The following is a 25945-nucleotide window of genomic DNA, read 5'->3' as shown; positions in this document are numbered from 1 at the left end:
ACATTTCATTTGTCCTGTTTGTAAACTAGAGATAAGCCCTAAAAAGTTCAACTCATTTTTTTAAACCAAACAAGCAAATAACTATGTAACAAGTAGGTCTGTTAGATACAGCATTAAAAATCTTTATATTGAACATTTGTCCTGTTTGTAAACTAGAGATAAGCCCTAAAAAGTTCAACTCATTTTTTTAAACCAAACAAGCAAATAACTATGTAACAAGTAGCTCCTGTCTGTTAGAACATGTTTGAACCTGCTTTCCCAAGCTTAATCACTAGGCAATCTTCTATCAACAAGTAATAAATTTAAGTATTTTCAAACAGGGTTCCCTTTCTAAACATGAAGTAAACATGACTTAAGAAGGCTTAGCACAATGAAAATAGAAATAGAAAATTTAAAAACCACCACCACCACCCCCCCCACACACAGTAACATTTCTACTGCAAAATTATAGTAAGAAAAAAAGTCTAATTAGATCAAAGTTTGATTAAAGTTTAAAGAACTGTTCCAATATTTTCCACAATGGTAGGCCTGACTACATTGCTGAAAGGGCACCATAAGATATGAAATATAAATTGTACAGAAAGAGTAAAATTTCTGGAGTTAACAATATCACTGGTAAAGTGAATGAAAAAGTATCAAATAGGCTGTCAAAAAACCTGGCTTGAAAACAGCTCCACAGCTAAAGCTGAAAGTTTTCATCACGTAAAATGGGCCCCAAATCTCTCTCAGGCCGGTACAAGTTTTATAAACATTGCAGTTGTATGAAATTCTACTTTAAAATATTTTTTTCATTTATTTTAAGAACTGTAGCCTAGGGCATCTGACAAATCAAAACCCTAGTTATGTTTCTCTAAAGCTGTGTAAACTGCACCAAATCATAAAATAAAAGCACTGTTCCCTATTCCAAAATTTAATGATCTAATGGTAGGGAAAACCCAACAACACTAGAAAAGAGTCCGCATCAGAAGCACAGGAGTAATCGCCCTCAAGGCCTCGGGCCGACGAGACTGAGACGTTTAGGAAGAGAGGCCACGTCAGGGAAGCGCTGTAGTGCGGTGGGTGACAGCACCAACTTAGGGGCCAATGTAGAAGTTGCTTCAATCCTCTCTGCCATTTACTAGGTGCGACCTCAACACCTGTGTCAGCTTCCCATTCGTAAAATAAAATAACATCCACCTCGAGACGCTACTCTAGGTTATTTCCACTCTGAGGCTAAAAAAACAGCTTTTACCAACTTCTCTGGCAAGAACAACTATGTAAACTGGATGAAAATAAAAAGCTATCACCTCACAACCATCAAGATAGCTAGCCACCATCAAAACAAACAAACAAACACACCAGAAAATGACACGTGTTGGTGAGGATATGGAGAAACTGGAACTCCTGAGCAAAGTGGAGTCTTCGAGAAATATTTGTAAACCCAAGTTCATAGCTGCATTATTCAAAATAGCCAAAGGGTAAAAGCAACCCAACTGTCCACTGACATAAATGGATAAACAAAATGTGTTACATACAAACAGTAGAATATTATTCAGCATTAAAAATTAAAGAAATTCTGACACATGCTACAATACAGATGAACTCTGAGTCACAAATGGACAAATACTGTATGAGTCCACTTACATAAGGTCTCTAGAGTGGTCAAATTCATAGACAGCAAGTACAATGGTGGTGAGCAGGGGCTGGAGGGAAGAGGGAATGGGGAGTTACTGTTTAATGGGTACAGAGTTTTAGCTTTGCAAGATCGAAGTCCTGGAAATGGATGGCGGTGACGGGCGCACAACAATATAACTGTATTTAATATCGCTGAATTATACACTTAAAAATGGCCAAGATAAGAAATTTTATATCATGTGTATTTTACAATAATTTTAAGAAACCAAACAAATGCCGACTGTTTGAAAAGGAGAGAAATGCAAAAAAAGCAGAAATTCTGCATACAATATTCATTGAGATGTTTACTGACATGTTACTTAAGCATGGGTGAGACATCAAGGTGCCAGCACTGGCAAGTGAAAAGGCTGAACATTTGAGACTGTTGGCTGACTTGCAGTAGTCAGGAGACAAAAATCAGAATTCATGACACAGCAATGTGGAGAACAAATTGGTAAAGACCTCAGGCTGAGACCCCAGAAAGCCTATTTCCTGTGAGGGAAGATATGCCCTGGAAACAAAGGCATACTAAAAAGAGACCAACCTTAACACAGCCTAAAAGTGGGCTTCAACTAAATCACAGTGATCTGCCCATACTGTGCCTGCCTGCTAGAAGAAAATTACATTTCTTCTGAAGGAACATAATATCATCTACACTTTTCATACACGGTGTTGGTAAAATTACTAGATTTGTCCCCCACCCAAAACAAAATACCCCAAGATCAAATGTCTGAAAACCAAGGGGGAAAAAAATCCAGTAAGTCAAAATATTCTAAGACTCTTTTACCATCCAGGAAATGGTTAAAAACAAAACAAAATATAAACTACAAGTCAAAGATCTATGTTGTAATCTCTAAGGTAACTGCTATAATAATTAAAAAAGAGTATATATAAATAACAGCTAAAGGGGAAGGGGAATGAGATAATAAAACATACTTAATGCACCTAAAGAAGGCAAGAAAGCTGAGAAAATCAATAAGAAACAAATGAGACAAATAGAAAAAATAGCAGGATGGCAAATTTAAACCCAATGTATCAATAATAACATAAATACAAATGAATTAATGCTTCAATTTAAAAACAAAGATTATCAGATAGGGTAAAAAAGCATGTTACTGTGTGGTACTTACAAGTGACACACCTTAAATATAAGGTCACAGAAGGTGGAAAGGAAAGGATGGGAAGAAATCTGCCATGCAAACGTTAAACAAAAGAAAGCTCATATAGTAATATAAGACAAAGTAGACTCTAAAGCAAGAAGTATTACTAGAGATAAACAAGTACATTTCATAAAAACAAGTCAATTCAACAGAAAGAGAAAATGATACTATATTTATATTCACTTTGTAATAAAACCTCAAAATATAAAAACTAAAGGAGAAATAGACAAATCCATATTTATAATAAATGATATTACAAATCTGAAGATTTCAATTTTAACATTTCTCAATAGCTGATAGGACAACAAAGAAAATTTAATGAAGATGTGAAAGATGTGAACATGGTTAATAAATCTGATCAAACTGAAATGTATGCAACATTTTATTCAACAATTATATACCGAAAAACTGGCATTAACTGAAATTAAGAACTTGTCTTCAAAGATACCATTAAGAGAGAAAAAAAGCAAGCCTAGAATGGAAGATATTTCACAATACATATATCTGACAAAGAATGTATATCCAGAATATATAAAGAATTTCCACAAATTACTAAAAAAAAAAAAAAACAAAAACCCAGAAAACTTACATTTTAAAAAAATGGGCAAAAATGACTTGTGTACTTTTATTTGTTACATAGCAACAAAAATGTTTTCAAAAAAAATTAAAAGAGAACTTTCAAATTAGTGTAGGGCTAGGGTACTAACTATAAAGTGGGTAGAATAACTACTAGGTGCAACGAATATCTGGGTGTCTAAGTAGTACAATAATGATGGTTTTAAATAATTTCTGATGACAATTAGAAATCTTAAGTCCTAGAAAGTCACCTCTTCAACGAGGATTTTAATATCAGATTCGAAATAAAAAAATGAGAGAAGAAACAAAATAGAAAAGATTTCCAATGTGCTTTGATAGCTTACACTGGGATCAACTACAAAGTTGCTGTTCTTAGACCACGCTTGGGAACCCTGGATTATCTTCCCAAACAGATGTCCACGCCACAAAATTTCCCAGTGATAGAAGAACTTGGAAAAAGGAAACACGGCTTTGTAGAAGGGGGCCTGATACATAACACACACTTTCTTTATAGATAAGGAAACAAGAGTCTTACCCAGAGAGGTTAAATGATTTAAGCAAATTAATGACAAAGAACTAGAGTTGAGTGTCTCTTAATTCATCATTAAATATTTTTCTCACTACTCCAAATGTCATATATATATACATATACATACATACTGGGAGCAGGCCCCTTTATGTACAAAGTTTTACTTCCTTTATTATATCAAGAAATACATTATCTATTTCTGAGCATACCACCATTTACTTCATGCTGAATAAAAATACTCGCCTCCTTAAATTCAAGTCATGGACTGCTACATCATCGCTGTACACACACAAAACCAGTTCATGGGGCATAGTAATCAAGAGATTTATGGTTCTATTAATTTGTGTGAAACAGAAACTGACATGGAAGGCAAGGAAGAAATACTAATTACCAAGTAAAACACTCAACCTATAAAGTATTTATGATGATTTCCTAGTTTTTATTTTACATAAAGGCCTAGTACCTGGCTTTTGACCTACCTATAAAAACATGCCAAGGTATTATACTCTCAGTCACAAATGCAAAACCTAGAGCATGTATGGGTAGAGCCTGTTTTATACAGACCCTTCTTGCAAAAGCAGACAGTAAAAATACTGAACAGAGGTGAAACTTAATAGCCAAAAGCCATTGGATCTCATTTTCCACTAAGATAGCATTCTGAAAGCAGAGAAAGTGCCAAAAAGATTGTTAAGCAATCTATCTGTGCTATTCCAGAATTTAGCTATTTTCAAATTTCTCTAAATGTATAATCTGTAATACTGTAAAGAAGAAATGTTTTTTGGACCTAAAAGCATCAAAATCTATAGGTGAAAACACACTCACAAATTCCACCATCTTCATGTTCTCATCCTATTTCTACCCTCCAAGGACACATAAATCCTTGGTAGCTTCAGCAAACAGCTTCCGTTGTTTCTCCCAACTCTACTCCTTGCCATCTATTATTACCTTTGGTAACTGCAACTTTCAAATAATGGCCAATCTGACACTCCTGACAGATGCCTTAATTTTCATCTCCCATCTTACCAGGATTCCCCCCGTCCCCAGAGTGATATGGGCAAACCTTGAACCTCATCATTAGACAATAAATATCGAATGTGTCTGGCACTGAAAATCTTTTTCTTCGCACCTTTCCTACCCTGTCACACTTTAATGAACCTGTTCCTCACATTCACTGGATCTTGAGGTCTACTGATCTCTAATACCTAATGCTTCTATTTCCTGGGACCTTATGATTCACTTGTCTACTTATTAAGCTGCCCACGATCAACCATTTCATCAATGCTACTAACAATCTTAGCATTCTACCCCCTACCCAATAAGGCAAATCCTATCAGTGGGTCTTCCTTATTTTGAACATTCTTCTCTGAGATTCCTAAGTACCCCTTAGTAAAGGTACAAACTCTGCTGACTGCTTCCACTATACAACATTTGTGCCCATTTACTAAAATTATCCCCTCACAACTACAGATGATCCATTTATTTCCAGATAGCTGACCCCAGCACAGGAGAGATTCCAAACGTTTTTCTTGTATTAGTTTCCATTGCTGCTAAACAAATGATCACAAATCGAGTATTTTATATATTCTCCTACGGATCTAGAGTTCAGGAGATTGACATCAGTTTCACGGGGCTAATGTGAAAATGTCTGCAGGCTGCTTCCTTTCAGAGGCTCTGAGGGAGGAATCCACTTCCCTACTTTTTTCAGTTTCCAGTGGCCACTGTGTTCCTTGGCTGTAGCCGTCCTCCACCTTCAGACTGTATCATGCCAACCTCTGCATCTGTCATCACATTTTCTTCTCTGACTCTGACCCTCCTGCGAACCTTTCAAAAGCACCCTGTGATTCCACTGGACCCACCAGGATAACTTACAACAAAGTCATCTCAAAATCCCTAACCTAATCACAACTGCAAAGTTTCTTAGATTCCAGAGATGAGTCATGGACATACCTGGAGGACCATTATTCAGCCTACCACATTCCTCAATACTCACACACCTCTGTCATCCTAAACTGATGGTCCCACCTTCTACTTAACTAAGAAGACAAGAGCATCAGGAGAGAGTTCCTCCTTCAGCTCCTTGCCAAAGTTATTGCTACATTCCACCTCACCTTTTTACCCATCCTTGATGACTTCCCAAATATCTCAAAGCAGCACTCTCTCCCCATGATTTTGAATTTAGAGCCTCTAATCTTTAAGACTAACCTGCTCTACTACTGTATCCTTGCTGTTTGTCAAACGCACTGGTAATATAGACAAATTCAAGTAAAAACATAAAAATATCTTTGAAATTCACCATAGAGTTTTATGACATATAGTTTATCATAACCTATATGTCATGATAGGAAATGCTTTCCTATTTCCTTTGACATTAATTCTATTTGCTCAAAACTAGCCTATAGAATACCATCCATAATTTAATTTCCCCTTAACATTATATTCATTTTTATAGTTTAAGGGGAAAAAATGAACTAAATATTTTTTACTTGTGGACTATAATAATTAAAAATACTATATAACCTATAATACAATAAACTTTCTCCATAAAGTATTCATATTTCCCCCAATTATTAATCTTATAAACAAATTAAACTGAAAATAAAGCTTATACTGGGTACCCCCAAACCAATCTTAAAAGTTCAACATGTTAACTATTGTTTAGGAAAAAAATTAATTAAAAATAACTAATTTAAATAAAGTGGAGATTACAAACTCTACTACCTTTAGGGGCCAAAGAGATAACGCAAGCCTCAAACATAGGAAGAGGTGGAGTGGCAGAAACTAGCGGTCACATGTTCCATCTAGAGACATGAACACTTTCCTTTCTGAAACACTGAACCTCCCAAACCACAGTTATGTGGGATGAATTCTGACCAACGGCTGCTTCCATGTAACCTGTGAATACATTTTCATTTTCAAGAGTTAGTTTGTCCCACAGTATCTAAACACTGAGGCTCACGCATGACATTTTAGACACAGACACCTCCTTGTTAAGAGTAAGTCAGCTAGCTGAGTAGGTGGTAGGTGGGTAGATAGTGAAGCATCTTCTCTGCTCCCTCTCTGTGCCTGAGCAATAAAATTCCAACGTTTGAGCCAATGTTCATGGGAAAAAATCTGTTCAGTCTCCAGTACACCTCACGTATATGCCCTATCTAGCAAATAATGTGACCTGAGAAAGTCTGAAATGAGAGTAAAAATATTTTTTAAAATAAGGTAGATGTCGACAGAATAACAAACTTGATTTTTGGATAATAAAAAGCATTTATGTATCCTAAGTGACATATTTACTGGTTACATGAGTGCATACACTTTTCAAAAAATAATTTTATATACTTTATTTCTCTACATTTCAATTGTATATATTCTATTTTAATTCTAAAAAGCACTCATTTTATTAAGCCCAGAACGCTGCACATAAAAATGGAAAATAAAGAGAATGAAGGATATGAAAATGAAAGAATTCTAGTTTGTGGAACAAGAGTTTATCTCATCAAAACTTTAATTTCTGAATATAAAAGGAACATATTTTAATAAGCATTTTGAAAAAGCACAAAATATTAAAAAAGAATCTGTGTATATTAATTCACTCGAGATTTATATAAGTGTCTACTTTGTGGAAGGACCTCTAATAGGTGGTGGAGACACAGTATGGTGACAGACACACTGGCCCCTCCTCATAAAGTTCGGTCTAGCTGGAAAACGAGACACCAAACAGTTGTTAATGAATGTGATAAATGCTGCAAAGGAATGGTACTGGGGACAGTAAGAGGCCCTGCAGCCAGTGAGCAGTATGTATAGCGTGGGTCGGGGAAAGCTTATGGGAATTTAAGCTAAGACTTAAAGGATAAGTAGGAGCAGCTCACATAAAGAGGAAACATTCCGGAAACATTTCCAGACAGAAGACATTGTGAAGATTCCGAGATGAGAAAGATTTCAGCAAGGAAGTAACATAATAATGTGCTTAAAATAGTAACTCTAGGAGCAATATGAAAAAGAGAGGGGCACGATGAATGTTATAAGCCTAGTGACTGAATGCTCCGAGAGAGAAATTAAGGTACTTTGGTCTTGGGCAGTAGACGTAAACAGAGAGATATTACAGATTCTAGAAACACATGATATAGGGAGAGAAGAAGAAACTGATAAGAGTAAGTCTCAGGTTTTTGGCACGAACAAATGAAAAGACACCGATTATGAGCTCATAAGGAAATGCTAAGTTTGAAGTACCTCTCAAACAATGAAGGGGGCCATCGACGAGATGAAGGAATATTTGAGTCTGGATCTCAGAGAATGAGGCTGGAGACATAACGTGGGAATCGTCAGCTCATCAGCACAGAGGCATTAAATGAAGCTCTGGTGGAAAATGCGGTAGGTGTAGCAGGAGAAGGAAATCTAGGACTAAGTCCCAAGGATGCCTCTAGTTATGGGGCAAAGGAGGAGACAAGCTGAGAAGGGTCAGAAAGGTAAGAGGCATACCAGAGGAGTGCTTTGTCACAGAAATTAAGGACTCAACGTGTTAGAAGAAAAGACTAGTCAACTGTGCCAAATATTGCTGAGAGAGATCGAGGAGTATGAGAATTTTCAGTGATCTCTGCCTTCAGAGATGTGCAGATATGGTGATCCTAATAAGAGCAAGACTGAAAAGAATAGCTGGCAGAAAGCTTAACTGGATCATATTCAAAGTGAATGAAAGATGAGAAAAGTGAGATGGCAAGGGTCAACATTTCTTGAGATATTCAGCTGTGAATGGCAATGTAGGGGGTCCAAGAGAAAATTTAGTGGAATTTTATGCAGAGGATGTGAGTGGTGAAACATGTCTAAAGCTGATGAGTAAGACCCAGTAAAAAGGCAGAACCTGAAAATACTTCAAGTTTTTGACAAGGAAGAAAGGGACTGCATTCTTATAGGTAGAGAACTGGCCTTTTACAGAAGACACAATCAGGTCCATTAAAACAGGAGAGAAAAAGAAAAATACAAAAGGGGAAAAAATACAGGTAAAATTGTAGATTCAGTAGCAAGATATGAACAAGTTTCCACCTGAAGCCTTCTCTCTTCTCTGAGAAGTAGAAAGCAAGATCATTTATTAAAAGGCCAGCAGGAGAGCTAGAGGTTTGAAGAGAAATAATCATTTCAAAGTGGTGGAATGAGCTGACTAGAGAAAGACTGCTGGGCAGTGTGGAGAGCTGATTGGAGGTTTGTGACAATGGACAAACAGTGGCAGTAATCTACCACGTGGCATTTCCTCCAGCAGAGGCCCAGGAAAGGTTTAAGTTGAAGGGTTTATCCAGGGCTGTGATAGTACCAGATGAATGTGATGAAAGGATAAAGTGACAAGAAATATCAATACCAGTTTATCTTACTAGGCACATAACTATGGTCCGGGGCCCTGTAAGTGCTTCACATGAATGGCTCCTTTAAGCCTTACAGCTAGCCTACCCAGTTGGTACAATAGTTTTTTCATTTTATAAATAAGGAAGCTAGCTGATGAATGAACTTGACTATGGTCACTTAACAGCCAGGATCCAAGGTTTGAGATTTCATTTGAGACTGAAAAAAAGGAACTGAAATAAAACAAAATTTAAAAATAATATGAGTCAATGTGTATAATTAAAATACTTATTTATCGGTAGATCAATGGACCATGAAATTACAAGTGGTTTTCTATCTTAATGTTAGTGTTAAGAATTTAAAGACTTGCCAAATCCAAAACTTAAAAGATAACAGTAGTAAGTTAACTAATTTCACATTTATATCCCAGACATTATGATGTTTTCACATGGCATGTCATTTGCCTCAAAATGCCCACACAATATATATCAATATCTTAAAGAGGAAAACGAGGTTCAGGAAGACCAAATAATTTGTTCTATCTTTTATAAACCCCCTGAAAAATGAAGTAGCCTCTCCCTGACCCCTTGCCACCAAGGCCTACAAAACCAGGGTAAGAGATCTGACTGAATTCACTCAGCAGGACGAAAAAGTTTGGAGCTGTTTTGCTTTCACTGAAAATTCTTTCCAAATATTAAAAGAAACTAGGACAAGCTGTCACCACTATATTACAAGTAAAAAATCAAAACTAAAGAAACTGAAAAGTGAAAAGCAGAAAGCAAAAGGTTAAAGAAAATCATGTCCAATTCCCAAGCAATGAAGTAACAAGTTATTAGACTTGATAATTTTGCAGTGCAGTGACAGAATAATTTGGCTTGATGACTCTAGTTTCACTCTATAATCATACTAAAGTTAAAAAAACCCGATAGTTTAATCTCTTTGAAGGTAATTAAACAGCATAAGTAAATGTTTTCCAAACTGTCATGCTGATCACAGTATTTCTCTTGACTGATAAAACAAAAAATAATAATAGGTGAAAAATGGAATATATATCTGAAGAATATGTATACTGTAAAGATTTACTGTTAGGAATATAGATGGCAGCTATTAGAGTATGATTATTACAAAAATATTGGTACTAACATGACGCCCTGTCACTGAAGATATAAGGACACGAGGTTTTAAAAACTTGTAATAGAATATTCAGCTTACATCTATTATGTCATTTCAACCACCCTTATTCAAGAGATATTAATAAAGCTTTTTAATATTTCCCATTTTTAAGCACAAGTACTAGGTAATGAGAAATAATTAAACCTTTCCCTTTCAGTTTTCCATTCTAATTATTGAGAATATGACTTCATTCATATAAGGTGGCCCTTGCAAAAAATATATTATTAAAAAAAAAAGCACCTTCAACACTGACATAACTATCCAACTAAATGTAACAGAAAGCAAACATTTTATTTTGAAATGCCTAAATTCTTAAAGAAAAGACACAAAAAGCTCTACTTACCATATACATTAGTATGTCTCTAATCATCACCATAGCTGTTTGATGATCATTCCAAGCTTGATTTAGCGTTTGAAGAAAGTTGTTATTCAATGAATTAAGTACATCTTCTCGCACCTATTAACAGAAGAGTTCATTACAGTTTGTTTATACACACACATGTGCGCGCGCTCATATGTATACATGCACATATCTGTTCAATAAAGTAATGAAGTAGAATCTTTAATTGTAAATTAAAGAAATATGTTACAGGCCAGTAGAAATATGTTAAGCTATAATGTAACCTATGATGTGCAGAAAACTAACAAATGTGTTTTGTAGTCCAGACCCTTCCCTTGACCTCCAAATCATAAAGCAACCTCCTGGGCGTTTCTTAACATCACAGTCAGAATAAAATCCTAAATACTCATAAGGAACTGCAGAATTGGCCCCAAGCTATTGCTCCAACTACACTTCTCCTCACCTACTTTTGAAGAATGGTGAGATCACTGATTCTGGAGTCAAATTACCTGGGCTCAAATCCCAGCTCCCTGACTAGCGGTGTGATTTTGGGTAAATTATTGAATCTCTATGCTTCAGTTTCCTTATAGGTGAAATAGTGTCCATTTCGTAAGACTGTAAGGATTGAATTAACACTTGTAACACACTTAGGACAGTGCCTGGTACTCAGTAAACACTCAGCAAGCATAATTTAGTACACTCCAGCTACAACGGAGCTGCACACAGCACACATGCTCTGCCATTTCTTCTGCCTTGATTCAGAGCTCACTCCCTCACTTTCTTCTAAAAGTTTCACCTCCACAGAGCCGTCTTCCCTGACCACTCGATTTCAAACGACAGCCCCTATCTTTACTCTTTTATCTTACACTTTATTTTTTCTCACAGTACTCATCAGTACCTACTATATTATTGTTTATCTGTTTAATGTTTCTCCCACTAAAATGTAAGCTCCACAGCAGCAGGGCCTCTGTCTCTTCCACGTGCACCTCCCATGAGTGCCTGAGCACAGAAGACCCTTTACTGCCTCTCTCCAATACCACGATCAGCTTCGAACATGGCACGCACTTCCAGGGTATCTGCCTTTGCACGTAAAGTTTCCGAGTCTGAAATGCCTTTCTGATGCAATCCTGCTACGACTAGGCAGACTTCAAAAATTCCTTTACATAGTCCACAACCATACTGCCACCTCCAATGAGAGGTTGCTGACCACTACTTCTTCCTGCTATGCTATCAGTCCAATGGAAAGATTATTTGACTAGGAAACAGAATCTAGACTCTGGTTCTAGCTTTATTATAAAAAAGTAGTGCGTTTGTTCTCTAAGTTCCTACAACACTTTGGGACTGTATTACCAGCTTCTCCAGTTATTCAAATCCAACTAATCCTCCATGGTCTAGCTCAACTCTCAGTAACTCCAACCTAACCAGACATCTTTATCTCCAAACATCCTTTACCATAGATAATCTACAGTAGTAAACTTTTTTGGGTTGAGGAGAATCTGAAGTCATGGTGCTTTTTAAGAAACAAATTATTTAATACATGTGTTGAGACTTACAGTTAGTTATCTATAAACCGATATTCTAAACACATGTAAATAAAATGTTGTATATTATAACTAGTATAAACAAGTAGCTGGAGGCCAAACACTGAATGAAAATACACATAATACACTGTTCCCAATGCATGGGAGAATAAGTTCAAATTGAGAAAACTGTATCTAATTTATTTTTTCCTATATTTTAGAGGAAAAGAGGTCATCAAGAAATTTTAGTGATAAGACAACATATCTATTCTACTAAACATGTGCTATGAAAACCACGAGCCTATACCACATAATTTAGAATTTTATTTTTAATCTTTTGTTCACAACTGTATTCTGTCTTGCACACAAGACGCATTTTGAAGTTCCTGGACTTCAAAATACATCACCGAGAAATTATTCTATAAATAAGTGACTATATCAAACATGATAAACATCCATGTGGGTTAGCAGACAGTAGTGTTAAACACTATTATGCAAAGTGGATAATTAATCATTTATTTCAACTCATGTCTACCACTTGTCAGATGCAAATTCCTAAGGTACCTGACGCTGAAAAACAAAACAAAAAACCACAGTCAGTTGAAAATGTACCTATTTACACAATTATTCACCAAACTTCATATTTTCACTGAACCACTAAATTTTGTGTCAATTAAATTAAAATCATGACAATACTAGAGAAATTGTACTACATAATAAGTTATATATTCCAAACACCCAGAATATCTAGCAATTAATTATTTTAAAAATTCTGTATACCCCTTTGTTATAAAATCAAGTAATGTGTTACCAGTATTAAAGTCACCATGACGAATGAAAAAATGACCAATTAAATTTTAAAAGTTATAAAATACATGTTCTTTAAAATCACTAATTTATACACTTTAAAATAAAATAAAGCAAGAAGTATTTATGTAATATTTACACTTATACCTGTCTTTCAACAAAACAAGAATGTGATCAACTAGCACAATATGTCATAAATAATAAAACTGTTTACACACTTTAAAAAACAATCCTTACAAATCAATGACAGTGAATATTACTTAGCAGAAAACAGCTATTAAGATTTAATTTTGTGATATTTATTTTTGAATGATTACACATACACAGATATATGCCTAAGAGATGTAAAATAAATTCCTTACAATTGCTGTAACTTCCTCTTAATTATTCAGATCACTCTACGGGAAAAAAGTCATCTCTAATGCTACACCAGAAAAGTATCTTTCTACTCTGATACACAAAAAGTAAATGGATATTTTTTCAAATATATACAATAAAACCGTAGGAATGAGATGAAAATTCAACCTTTATGAAAATTAAAAAAGGCTCTTAAAAAGAAGTTGGCATATGAACCGAAATACACATTAAGTGAGAAAAAAATAAACCTTATTTTACAAAGTATTAATGTAACAATACAGAAATTTTTAAAAAGAAAGTGAGGATAGTGTGTGTGTGGTGGGGGAAACACTGTTCATCTCACGCCCTAACACAACCATCATTAGGTTTTGCACCAGCAAAGGCAAATGGGAAGGAACCCTGCTACAGAGGTGGTACCAGATCCAAAGGGGACAGCAAGTAAGTATGACCAGCATTATTCCTTAAGAAAACCTAATATGGTTATCCAGATGAAGAGTGGGAATTTGAGGAGTGCGACAAGCCAGAACAAGTAACAAAGCCATGGAAGTTGAGAGTAGGATGGAATCAGCTGTGACAAAGAGGCTAAAATGAGTAGTTGAAACTGACAGCTGTGTATGGCACTAGCCTTGCAAAGGATAAAGCAATACAAAATCGTTTGAAACAGATTACAAACCTGGCAGAGAATTAGAATCATTTGAAGAGCAACCGATTTTGATCAAGAGAATAAGAAGACAAGACAGAATAAGAGAAAATATTGCAAAAGATGTATCTGATAAAGGACTGTTCAACCTTGTTTCTCAGCCTATGGTAAAATTTCACTTAAAAGTCACAGAAGGTATGTTAAGTGAGGACTTACTGCATACAAAGAATTCATAAAACTCAACAATAAAAAAAACGCTAATTTAAAAAACTGTCAATAGACCTAGACACCTCATCAAAAGAATCCTTGGCAAATAAGCATATGAAAAGACGTTCACCATCTGATCATTACGGAATTGCAAACTAAAACGATGGGATATCACTACTCATCTATTAGAACGGCCAAAATCCCAAATACTGACAACACCGAATGCCAGTGAGGATGAAGAGTAACAAGCATTCTCATTCTCTGCTGGTGGAAATGCAAAACAGTACAGCCACTTTGGAAGACAATTTAGCAGTTTCTTACAAAACTAGACATATTCTTATCACACAACCCAGCAATTATGTTCCTTGGTATAAATATCAAAGGGGTTGACAATTTACGTCCAGACAAAACTGCCCACATAGATGTTTATAGCAACTTTATTCATAACTGCCAAAACTTGGAAACCACCAAGATGTCCTCTAGTAGGTGAACAGATAAAATGAGGCACATCCAGACAATAGAATACTATTTAGCACTAAAAGGAAATGAGCTATCAAGCCATGAAAAGGCATGGAAGAAACAGGTGCACATAACCAAGTGAAAGAAGACAATATAAAAAGGCTACATACCATATGATTCCAACTATCATAGGACATTCTGGAAAAGGTAAAATGAAGGAGACTAAAAACAAAAAACAAAAAACAAAAAAACACCGGTTGCCAGAGGTTAAGGTAGAGGGAGAGATGAACAGGCAGAGCACAGGGGATTTTTCAAGAGTAAAACTCTTCTGTTTAGTACTATAATGAATAGAGGATACATTTCATTATTCATTTGTTAAAACCCAAGAGCGACCCCTAATGTAAACTGCAGACTAGGTGACAGATATGTCGACGAGGGCTCATCCACTGTAACAAGTATACCATTCCGGTGTGAGAGGCTGAAAGTAGGGGAGGCTGTGTCTGTGCAGGCCGGAGTCCTATGGGAAATCTCAGTACCTTCTGCTCAATTTTTCTGTGAATCTAAAACTGTTCTAAAAAATAAAGTTTATTTAAAAAAAAAAGTCTGGAGGCCCACTCAAGAACCAAAGAAAGAGAATCTGAGAGAATCTATTTTTTTTTTTCCTGCGGGGGGTGGGGGGGAGGAGGGAGGGAAGGGGTGAAAAAGCTACCCAAGTGATTCTGATAAAACAGCCAGGATTAGGAAACCACTGGCTTAATAGAGCCACACTGGCCATTTCCGTTCCTTCCCTTGCAGAATCTCTTCAACATGAATGTTTTCATATAGTTATAATAATAATATTGATGCAATTCTGAGTCCTGATTTTTTTAAGCCATCAATTAACATTCAACATTAACCTCTACTTTAGGAGAAAAATATCTAGTTATAGCATATCATTTTCAAAGCACCATAGTAAGTCAAAGAAAAAGAAAATACTGGAAAATACAAGAAAAAAAATGTCATCTGAGACTTTAAGCAACTTCCAACATAACACCCACAGCATAATCTATAAAAGAAAAAAAATGAAAAACTGTAAACCATCAAAGTTAAAAACTTTTGATCTGCAGATACGGTTAAAAGAATAAAAAGACAAGCTACAGACTGGGAGAAAATATCAAATGACTTGTATCCAGTGTGTGCGTGTGTGTGTGTGTGTGTGTACACAAAAATACCAAACAAAACCAAACAAAACCTCTTACAACTCAGTAAAGAAAGCAAACGACTCAATTAAAAAATGGGTGAAAGACCTGAACAGACACTTCGCCAAAGAGGATATATAAAGACAGTTTTGCACGTGAAAAGATATTCAACATTAGCCATTACGGAAATGCAAATTAAAACCATGATGAGATCTCACTACACACCCATTAGAATGGCTAAAATAAAATACACTGACAATACCAAGTGCTGACAAAATTCCCAGCAACTAGAACTCTCATGCATTACAAAAGTGAGGGAATGCAAAATGGCACAGTGTGGCAGTATCTTATGAAGTTAAATATATGCTTAACCATATGACCCAGCAATCCCACTCCTAGGTATTTACCCTAGAGAAATGAAAACTTATATTCACACAAAAACCTGTACATGAATGTCTGGAGCAGCTCTATTCATAATCACAAGAAACTGTATACAACCTAAATGCCTTTCAGTAAGTAAACAGGTAAATGAATAAGCAAACTAGTCATACAATAGACTATTACTCAGCAATAAGAAGGAACAAACTATTGATACGCACAACAGTTAGATCAATCTCAAAGTAATTATGCCGAGTGAAAGAAGTCTCAAAAGGTTACGAACTGTATGATTACATTGATATCACATTTTTGAGAGAACAAAACTATAGTGACAGAAAACAGATCAGTGGTTGCCAGGTACTGGGGGTCGGGGAAGGGAAGGTGTGACTATCAGAAGAAAACGGGGAATTTTCTGGTGTGAGGGAATGTTCTATATTGATAGCGACTATATGAATATAGACGAGATAAAATTCAAGAACTGTACATGAAAATAAAGGCTAATTTTCTTGTATATTGATTTTTTAAAGTTTGTAGCAATTATGATTTTCAAGTTAGATCCTGTTTTATTATTATACCATAAACATAAGCTATGATACCACAATCTTCACTCATAAAAGTAACTTGCATGTCAAACAATAAAGAACTGTGAATTATTTTGAGTATACCAACCTTGTGAACAACTCTGTAATAATTCAAATCAGCATACTACATTCTTTATTTCTCTGAAAACAGCTTTTCCTGTCTTCTCTATTACAAACTGAGAGAAGATTAAAGTGGAACTACTAAGTCAAAAGGATACTTTTATTTTCCAATGTCGTAATAAAACATATTCACCAATGAATTAATGTCCAAGTTGCAAAAAACACACCCTCAAATCAATCAAATTACTGGTCAAGGGAAGATGAGAATGAAAGAAGGATGACTGGAAAAGCCAGCAGACATGAGTTTGCCCTTGAGTTTTCACATCCAAGTATCTTCATGGATTGACAAGGAGGCGGACCCTGGGTCAGTAGCTCTTAGCTGGTTGGAGAATTAGAGACATTAATATCCGCACAGTATCTCCACCCTCTAACACACACACATAATTATTTTAAATCATTAATTAAAAATTTTTCACCCTCTATATTTTAATGCCTAAGGCAAAATCGCAGGCAGACAATACTAATAGAATGTCTACCACAAAGACATTCATCAGCGAAAACTAATTATAGATTTTAGTTCTAAAGTTCACTGAAACTAGAATTGAGCGATATAGTTAATGATGATAGGGATTACTGAGTTAAGGAGTTCCTTCTTAAAGTTTCAAAACTCAGGACAATATTTAATCCAAGTATTAATTATATTGCTAAATACAGAAATTCCCATGACATTATTTTGCATTAAAATACACATCGTGTATTAAAAACATAAACCGGGGCATGAAAAACTGGAGCACATGCTAATTATACAAAGAATATTAAAAAGTATCATGAAGATACTATAATTTTAAGAGATGTGACCACCTAGAAATCTGCAGTATTTTAACAATCACCCAGGAGCTAAAACAATCGAATTCGTATTTGCAAACAACCGCCTATGGCAGCTACTAAGACTGTGACCAAGTTACTTAATCCATCTGGTCTGCAGCTCCTCTTACCTGCAATGTGACTGGGGTTGATTAGATAGATCAGCTCCGCTAAGATGCCTGAGTACCACGCAGGGCAGGCTCCATTTCCCCTGATGAAACATGATTTCTATTGGTTTTGTATGATTTTAAAAGAGGGGTTTTCCATTGTTTTAAAGTAAATGAGAGCCACCGGGTGTCTGCTATGTACCTTCCTGGATCTAAATTCTAAAACATATTGTTTTTTTCATCTCATGAAACCAGAGTATTTACATAAACATGCAACATTTACCATGATTAAAAATAACATTTAAGTACCCATTTATAACATTTGAATTTTTTCAGAGTCCTGCATATGTGATCTGGGGGCTTTTCACTTTACAAATTTGCACCACTACATAAATCCTATTTTTCCAAGAAATACCATTAAAGAATTATTCCTGAAGATCTCAAAAATATTTTCACTTCATCGCACCAGAGCGATGCAACATAAACCTATCAATAAAAGTGGCTTATACAGCAGTGAATTTCTATGGAGCTAAGTCACGGAGTCCAGAAGACAGTTCTTCTAACCCAACACAAATAGTCTGAAAAGAGCTTTACAACTCTTCTCCATACTCCAAGAATCCACAATTTAAAATATTAAAAAGAGATAGTGCAATGTTTTGCTACTTTTTATAACAGTCAGATATACTGAACAGTGGCAGTACAGGAGTATAGATGCTGAAAAGCCCATCTGCCTGATTCAAATCACAAATCCATACTTAGTGAAATGTGCGACCTTGAACAATTTAATTTCTCTGCATTATCGTTTTTATAAAATAGCTTTAATAATAGCACCTACTTGAAGGAACTGCTGTGCAGATAAAATGAGTTAACATACACAAAATGCTTAGAACAATGCCTAGCCCACATTAAATGTCATAGAAGCATTTGCTACTATTATAGTACTATTTGTATTACATATTTGTAATATTATTCACATACATATTTGAATCTCGCTACTCGAAGTGTGTTCCGCAGAGCAGTATCATAGTCCAGATGATGATGATCATCAACATCATCATCCTCTGGGAGCTTGTTAGAAATGCACAATCTTGGGGCCTAAGATCTACTGAACCAGAATCTGCATTTTAACAAGAGTACCAGAAAATTCCTAAGTGCTTTAAATGTTGAGGAACAAGTGACATAAAACACATATACATACACATGTCCACATATTTTATACAGTATTTTATTAACTCTCAATTTCCATTTGATTCTTGCTTTCTTTTCCTCATAGAACAGAAATATCTCTGTAACTAGAAGGAATTCTTTTACTCCATACTTTGTGGACCTTGCAATGCAGCCATCCTCCTATTATTAGTATTTGCAATACAAGTTCAGTGAATAGATGTTGCTCTCTCATATTGTAGATAATCACCTTAAGATTCTGTATTTCAAAGCAAGCTTCTACTGAGGTTAAGAGAATTAAACTGAACTGCTGTAGATATTTAAAACTTTTAAGAATTCACTAATGACAAGTGATTCCTGAATGATAAAAAATTCACTGCCCTCTTGATATTTTCTAGATTGACAAGATTGTTGTTATTTGCACTAACCTTTTAGAAAAAAGGTGGCAATCTTGATCAGAGTAATCATACCAGTATTATTAACAAGACAGCCACTGCAGGGGAAACTTTTCTTGACTGATATCAGAAGATTCTTCTGGAAGTAATTTACTAATGTATATATAGTTAGTAATGTAAGTTTAAGCATTTTGCAAAGAGCACACAAATTGCAATTTCAAAATCAAATTCATTCCTAGTGGCAATATTCCCCCCACTCTTTAAGTGTCCAAAGTGAAGTTCTTAATTCAAAAGACTACATAAAATCTTTCCTCAAATTGACAATCAAATATTTAATGATTACTTCCAACAAGCAAAGCAGGATGCTAGGCACTGTGGGGGATACAAAATGCATTTGGCCACTTTATAATCTCTATGGGAGAAAGGACAAAAGAGGAACTTACAACAGTAGCATTCAAATGACCTCAATACAAAGTAGGATACCATGAGTAGCACTAGAGAAGTCGTGAGGTTCAAAGGAGGGGCACGAAATGGAATTAGGACAACGCATTTTCATAATTCTAAACATGAAGAAAATTTGCTACATGTTCAGGTAAATAAAAAAATTCATCTAAATTTGGCATAAGGTGTATTTAAAAAAACATATCTTAGAAAATAGGGATTTCTTTATGAGTACAAAGTAATGCCATTAAAAATTGTAGCTTTATACCTACTGGTTGAAAAAAAAGGGAAACAGAAAGAAAAAAGCAGTATACCACAGAATGACAGTAAGAATTATCATTTGTAAACTACTCCATTGCCAATGGTTATAATAAGATATACATTAAAAGCCATTATAGCATTAGTACCATAGCTAAGTTGAACAATGGGGACACTGACAGAATAAGTAATAAAACCTATACAAAGTATGGCAATATGGCAATTAGATTTTTGTTCTCTTGAGTACTATGGGGGAAAAGAACCCATAGTTGTACAAGGTCACAGGATCTGGTATCTAGTAAGCTGACAAACTCCATTCTCAAAAAATCAGATGCATACAGCCCCAAAATTATCCTGTACTTTTAAATTGGTGAAACAGACTCTGCGTAAACAGTGGTCAGATTCAGTAACTACCTTGGATAGGTAGAAGTATTACCCTACATACAGAAGACAAAACACATCTCTGCAGTTTATGGATATAAACCATGATGCTTTCCATTTCACTGCTAGTATTAGTTTTAGAGATTCCTTTCAACAGACAACTGTTGAGTGCCAACTTCATGAAGGAACAGGAGATACAAAGATGGAACAGGTCCTAGTTTGTTCATTAACTTATTTAGTAAATATTAAAAGAGTAACACTAGAAAATACAACAGAAAACACGACAGAGAGGGTACCTGCCCTCAAGTGCTTACAGTCTACTCAACAATATATGTGGAAATAGGTGTTTAACACGAGTGAACCTAACAACACTTTAAACTTGGCTCTCCCCAAACATCTAATACTTTCCAAGGAAAAGCTACTCAACTTCCTATGCCCCTCACATCCCATGACTGCTGTCTTCCTGACTCTCTAATAATCTCTATTCCTCACCCTATCCCCAATAATTTCTTCCCCTTTTGGTATTATCCTACTCATATTCAGGTTAACTCTTCTGTATCATATTTATTAATGGTTTGTACACCTAGCTCACAGCCTTCCTCTTCTTTCTGACTCCTGTCACCACCCTAGGCAACATCAATATTCAATATAATGAGTTCTCACTTTTTCCATTAAGGTAGGAAAAAGGACAAGATGGCCAAAGAATGAAAAATAAGTAGCAATGAACGTGGCACTCCTACTAAACCTTTTACTCCATCTTCTCCACTTCAGTCTTTTCTCGAAGATTAAAAACCAATGGCTCCCACAGAATAAAAGCTAACCCTACTATGATGTTTTTCAAAATCCAAGTAACTACCATTCTCATTTCCTAGAAATGCATTTGAAGTCTTTTATGTTCCATCTACACTGATCTTACTCATGCTATTTTCCCTACTGAGACTACTTTTTGCCACTGTTCATTTACATGAGGAATCTTTAATAACCCTTTAAAGCTCATCAAACGTGACCATCTCTTTCTACCTTGTCCTGAACTCAGGCAAAATAATTCCCCTTCAGATCTGGTTACCTCTCTAAAATTGGGAGCTTCTTGCTGATAGGCATGGTATTGTAGTTATCATGGTATTGTAGTTATTTTTTGGTGCCTGAAACACAGGACAGACTCAGTATCTGGTGATAGGTATGGTGTCTTATTTTTTTGGTGGATGAAACACAAGAGAGACTTGGTATTTGTGGGCCTCTCAATCTGTCTGTTAATGAAAATCTTATTCTTGAGTGTTTCTATCAACATCTTTCATAATTCACTGCGATCACATTTATAACATATTTTGTACATAAATGCCATTAAAAAAATCTCTCTACATTCATTCGCACTTGCTGGAAAGGAAGGAAAAGCACTAAAAAGCTTTATTAGAAAAGCTCGGTCTGTTTAATTGGCCTACAAAATAGTCTGGAGCTTACCATAAAATTACCAACTTCATTTCCACATGCAATTAGTACCTTCACATAAACATCTTAATTTATCTACAAATAAACATAATATCTAAAACTCTGGCTCTTTTCATTTTCCCTGTAAAACTGGAGAGAAAAAAACCCACAATAGTACACATGGAGACATTTTCAGCAAATGAGACCCTATGTACAAAAATACACTAAGGTATTATTCTATCAAAAAAAAAATACTTCAGTTTACAAAAAAAAAAAAATCAAATAAGAAAGTCACTTAAAAATTGAAACTATTCCCCCTCAAGGCGTCAAGTTTCCTACTTGTGAAACACAGAGTTTAGAATTGAGCAGGATTATAAGGCACAGATTAAGCAAGTACAAAAACATGAGTTTTGAAATGGCAGAGATCTTTGATATATTGCAAATGCTTAGTAAACTAGTGCCTGTCACGGAACAGATCCTTAATAGGCAGTTTTCTGAATGAATCAAAGTGAGCAGGATGAAGCTCCCCTTATTCTGCCTTCTTCCCATCTAATCAAAGTAAGATAGTATTTGAAGAATAGGATATATGGATAGAAAGATTCTGAGAGCCACTGGAATAAAAGGTCTTTTTAGCGATAAGAAGCTGTTTCCAGTAGAGTTAAAAAGTCAACATCTTTTTTGTTGTTGTTCAGCTGTTAGAATTTCTAAGAGGAAAACTTCTAAAGTATGAGAATTAGCTCATTTATGAGGCTGCCATATATTCAATTATTACTATAAGTAGTAATATGAAAAAACAATGGAAAATTAAGCATGAAGCAAATCTAAGAAACCTGCTAAGCATCACGAAATTGAGATAAAATTCTTGATATATTGAAAAAAATAAAGTTTCTCTCATGACTTTAAGAAACAATCAAAAATAAAAATATTTTTATTCTAAACACATATTATGGTACAGGAATGAACAGTAAACTGAAAAAACTATAAGTCTTAATAACTCCAAATTGTAAAGACACGTAATCATACAATTTTAAGGCTGATTTGGGCTAACACAACCAATCTTAATCTCATTTTATAAATTAATAATCTAAAATTCAGAAAAGTCTGTTTGTTCAAGACTGTTAGTTGAAGAATTAGGCCAAAAGTCCAGTTCTTCCTACTTTTTACCCAGTACTTTTCTACTGCAGCTGCTTCTAAGTTATTTTTTTTTATTAAACATGGAGTGCTCAACAGTAGTTAGAAGGAGAAAAGGCTAGTCCTTGGTTACTGTACTGTTATCAAGTGTGAACCTCAAATAGGAATCTTCTAAAAAGATACCGTTCCTCAAAAACAAAACATTTTAAATATCTTATAATTTCATTTGTCAATTATATCTCAAAAATTCTATAGAAAAATTTTTAAAGAGACAACTCAACCTTTACCTAACCCTGCCCACAATCAACAGAACTGGTTATCCTTATTTCTGAATTTAAAATTGCTTTTTAAGATCACACACACACACACACACACACACACACACACACACACACACGGAAAACCACAATTCGGATAAATAAATGTTGAATTTTATTTTATAATTAAAGGTGAGATCTGAATCTTGAAGTACCACTAACACTTTGGCCATTTTTTAGTCTCCACTACAACCCTCGAACTACATAAAATGTTTAAATTCATCAGGGTTCAATGGGGAGGCTTCATTTCTTTTTCTATATTATTTCACCTATTTCCAGGGCTTTAAGTATCATCTAAATGCTCATAATTCCCAAACTTAAACATTTCCAGTCCAAACTTCTCAGAGAACTAGATTTGCATATTCAATTTCATGGGCATCTTAAAATTAACCTGTGCAAATGCAGCTCCCTTTTCCACCCCCAATTTATATCAAAAAATGGAATCACCAGGTTGTCCAACAGCCAAAAATCTAGAAACCACCTTAGATTCTTCCCTCTTCTTCATCCTCTATAATCAACCTGCATATAATCATCTTTTTGTATCAAAAATATATCTTAAACCTGAAAACTTTTCTCTACCCCACTGTCTGTACACAGGTGCATATCACATCTGCCAGTGACCTGAACCACTGGATTACTCCTTTCTCTTCCCCTCATTTCAACTCTTGAGCTTGTGACTTTGGGCCCTCTAACTTATGTACCACATAGCAACCAGGGTAATATTTTAAAAGCCTACATGTCACTGTCTCACTTGCTTAAAATCCTTGAATGGCTTCCTAATGTACATGTAATTAAGTATGAAGCCCTTATACCTTGGCTTCGAGGCCTGGCATGATCTGGCTTCTGCTTCTCTCTCCCGCCTCACCCTGCCCCAATCTTCCCCACTGCCAATGCTTAATGTCCCATTCACAACTGGTCCCCCCAATCCAAACCCCAACTTCTCTAGTTCAGGGGTTCGTAAAAGATGGCCGGCTGTCTTTTTAAATAAAGTTTTCTTGGCATGCTGCCACACCCACTCATCACGTGTGGTTTACTGTTGTTCCTGTGCTACGAGAGAGCTAAGGAGCCATGACAGAGAACATATGGCCCAGAAAGCTGAAAATATTGACTATCTGAAAAAATGTTTTATAGGCATTGCCTTTGCTTGGCATGCTCTTCAATCCACTTTTCTCATCAGTACCTTTCTCATTCTTCATGTTCCAGCTTAAATATCACCACTTCGTCAAGGAGGCCTTTCTTGAGCTGTGTAGTTGCCCCTATCATTTTTCTCTATCACTGTATCCTGTTTTCTTCATTTTATTTTATAGGTAAATATTTATTTACTGGTCTATCTGTTCCAAAAGTACAGGGATCAGATGCATTCTATTTATCAATACATTTCTTATACCTAAGTCAGAGTCTGGCAAATAATAAATACTTCTGAATGTTGAATTCTGTAATAAGTCTTGTAAAGATAATTTTGTGCCTTTGACAAAATAATCTGTAATTTAAAATTCTTAAAACTGGAGAGTAGCAGAACTTTTTTTCTTAGTATAACATGCTTTTAAAGTTATTTAGAAAAAAAAAACCGTTAAAGAAAAAATGATCCCTGTGAATTCTGAAATGTTTTCATTTTTGCTAAAATAAGACAAGATTTTTCTTATGGCGAAGCACAAAAGGCCACATCACACCCTCAGTTTTGCTTTGTGGTCTTGAGAAATTCACAGAATTCCTTTGGGTCTCTGTTTCCTTGAAAGGAACATTCTTCTAGAGGTAGGAAGAAAACACTACCAAGTGAAAGATATTAGCATTTAGCTTTCCTATGCCTGTTTCGATTTTGTGAACTTACTTCCAAAACCAATAATGAGTTTCTGAAGTGTCCTCCCTTCACCTGCTCTCTGGTAGTTCACACCACTCTGCTTTACCAAAATATTCCTCAAAATGTTCACTATTCTCATCTTGGCATCAATGATAAACAGTGAACAAAAAATTGAACAGACCATGCATTTGCTTCAAAACAAAAACGGATATACGCTGTGAGACTGAAGATACTTTGATACCACAGAACCCTAAACATTCCTTCACCACCCAGTCAGAAGGTGAAGGATCAAGACAGGTGATACTTATTTTCATGCAAACTACACTTATGCGTATTTCATTGGCAATGTTCCTAAAAGTCCCATTTAGCAGAGCAAAACTGAGACTCTTCAATAGGAGACAAACATTTTGGGCTTTTGTATGATGGCCCTGCCTGTCAGATAATAGACTTCTTCTGGCAGTGTCTCCTTCATATAGTGGTAATGTATTTCACAGTTACTGTTTTTCATAAAAAAGGTAAAAATAAAGTCAGATTAGTGGAAAACACAAAAATGAAAGCATTGATACTAAAAGAAATTCAAAAACTTAATTTAACTAAAACAAAGAAATCAGTCAATAGACATGCTGAAATTAGTACATTTCCTAGTCAGAAACTGACACTTTATGCTTGTCAAATATTTGTGAAAGAAAAAATTAAAGAACATTTTCAGATGCTGGTGACATTA

At 35.3% G+C, this 25945-nt stretch overlaps 1 protein-coding gene and 1 long non-coding RNA gene across 2 annotated transcripts in view; both read right to left on the bottom strand.

Annotated features, from left to right (window-relative positions):
* CUL3 (cullin 3) overlaps positions 1 to 25945 on the bottom strand; it is an 80063-nt gene that overhangs the window by 50168 nt on the left and 3950 nt on the right. Inside the window, exon 2 of the mRNA XM_015585386.2 lies at positions 10757 to 10870. Coding sequence (XP_015440872.1) covers positions 10757 to 10870 — 114 coding nt within the window. The remainder of the gene's footprint in view (positions 1 to 10756; positions 10871 to 25945) is intronic.
* Positions 17083 to 21657, bottom strand: LOC112475392. Its single transcript, XR_003044695.1, has 2 exons — positions 17936 to 21657; positions 17083 to 17319 (listed from the first exon to the last, which is right to left on the bottom strand). It is a non-coding gene; the product is annotated as an uncharacterized LOC112475392 (long non-coding RNA).

The sequence above is a fragment of the Pteropus alecto genome, unplaced genomic scaffold (genome assembly GCF_000325575.1).
Source record: "Pteropus alecto unplaced genomic scaffold, ASM32557v1 scaffold110, whole genome shotgun sequence".
Lineage (NCBI taxonomy): Eukaryota > Metazoa > Chordata > Mammalia > Chiroptera > Pteropodidae > Pteropus > Pteropus alecto.
The sequence above is the reverse complement of the archived record's forward strand: the minus strand, read 5'-3'. Positions and strand labels throughout refer to the sequence as shown.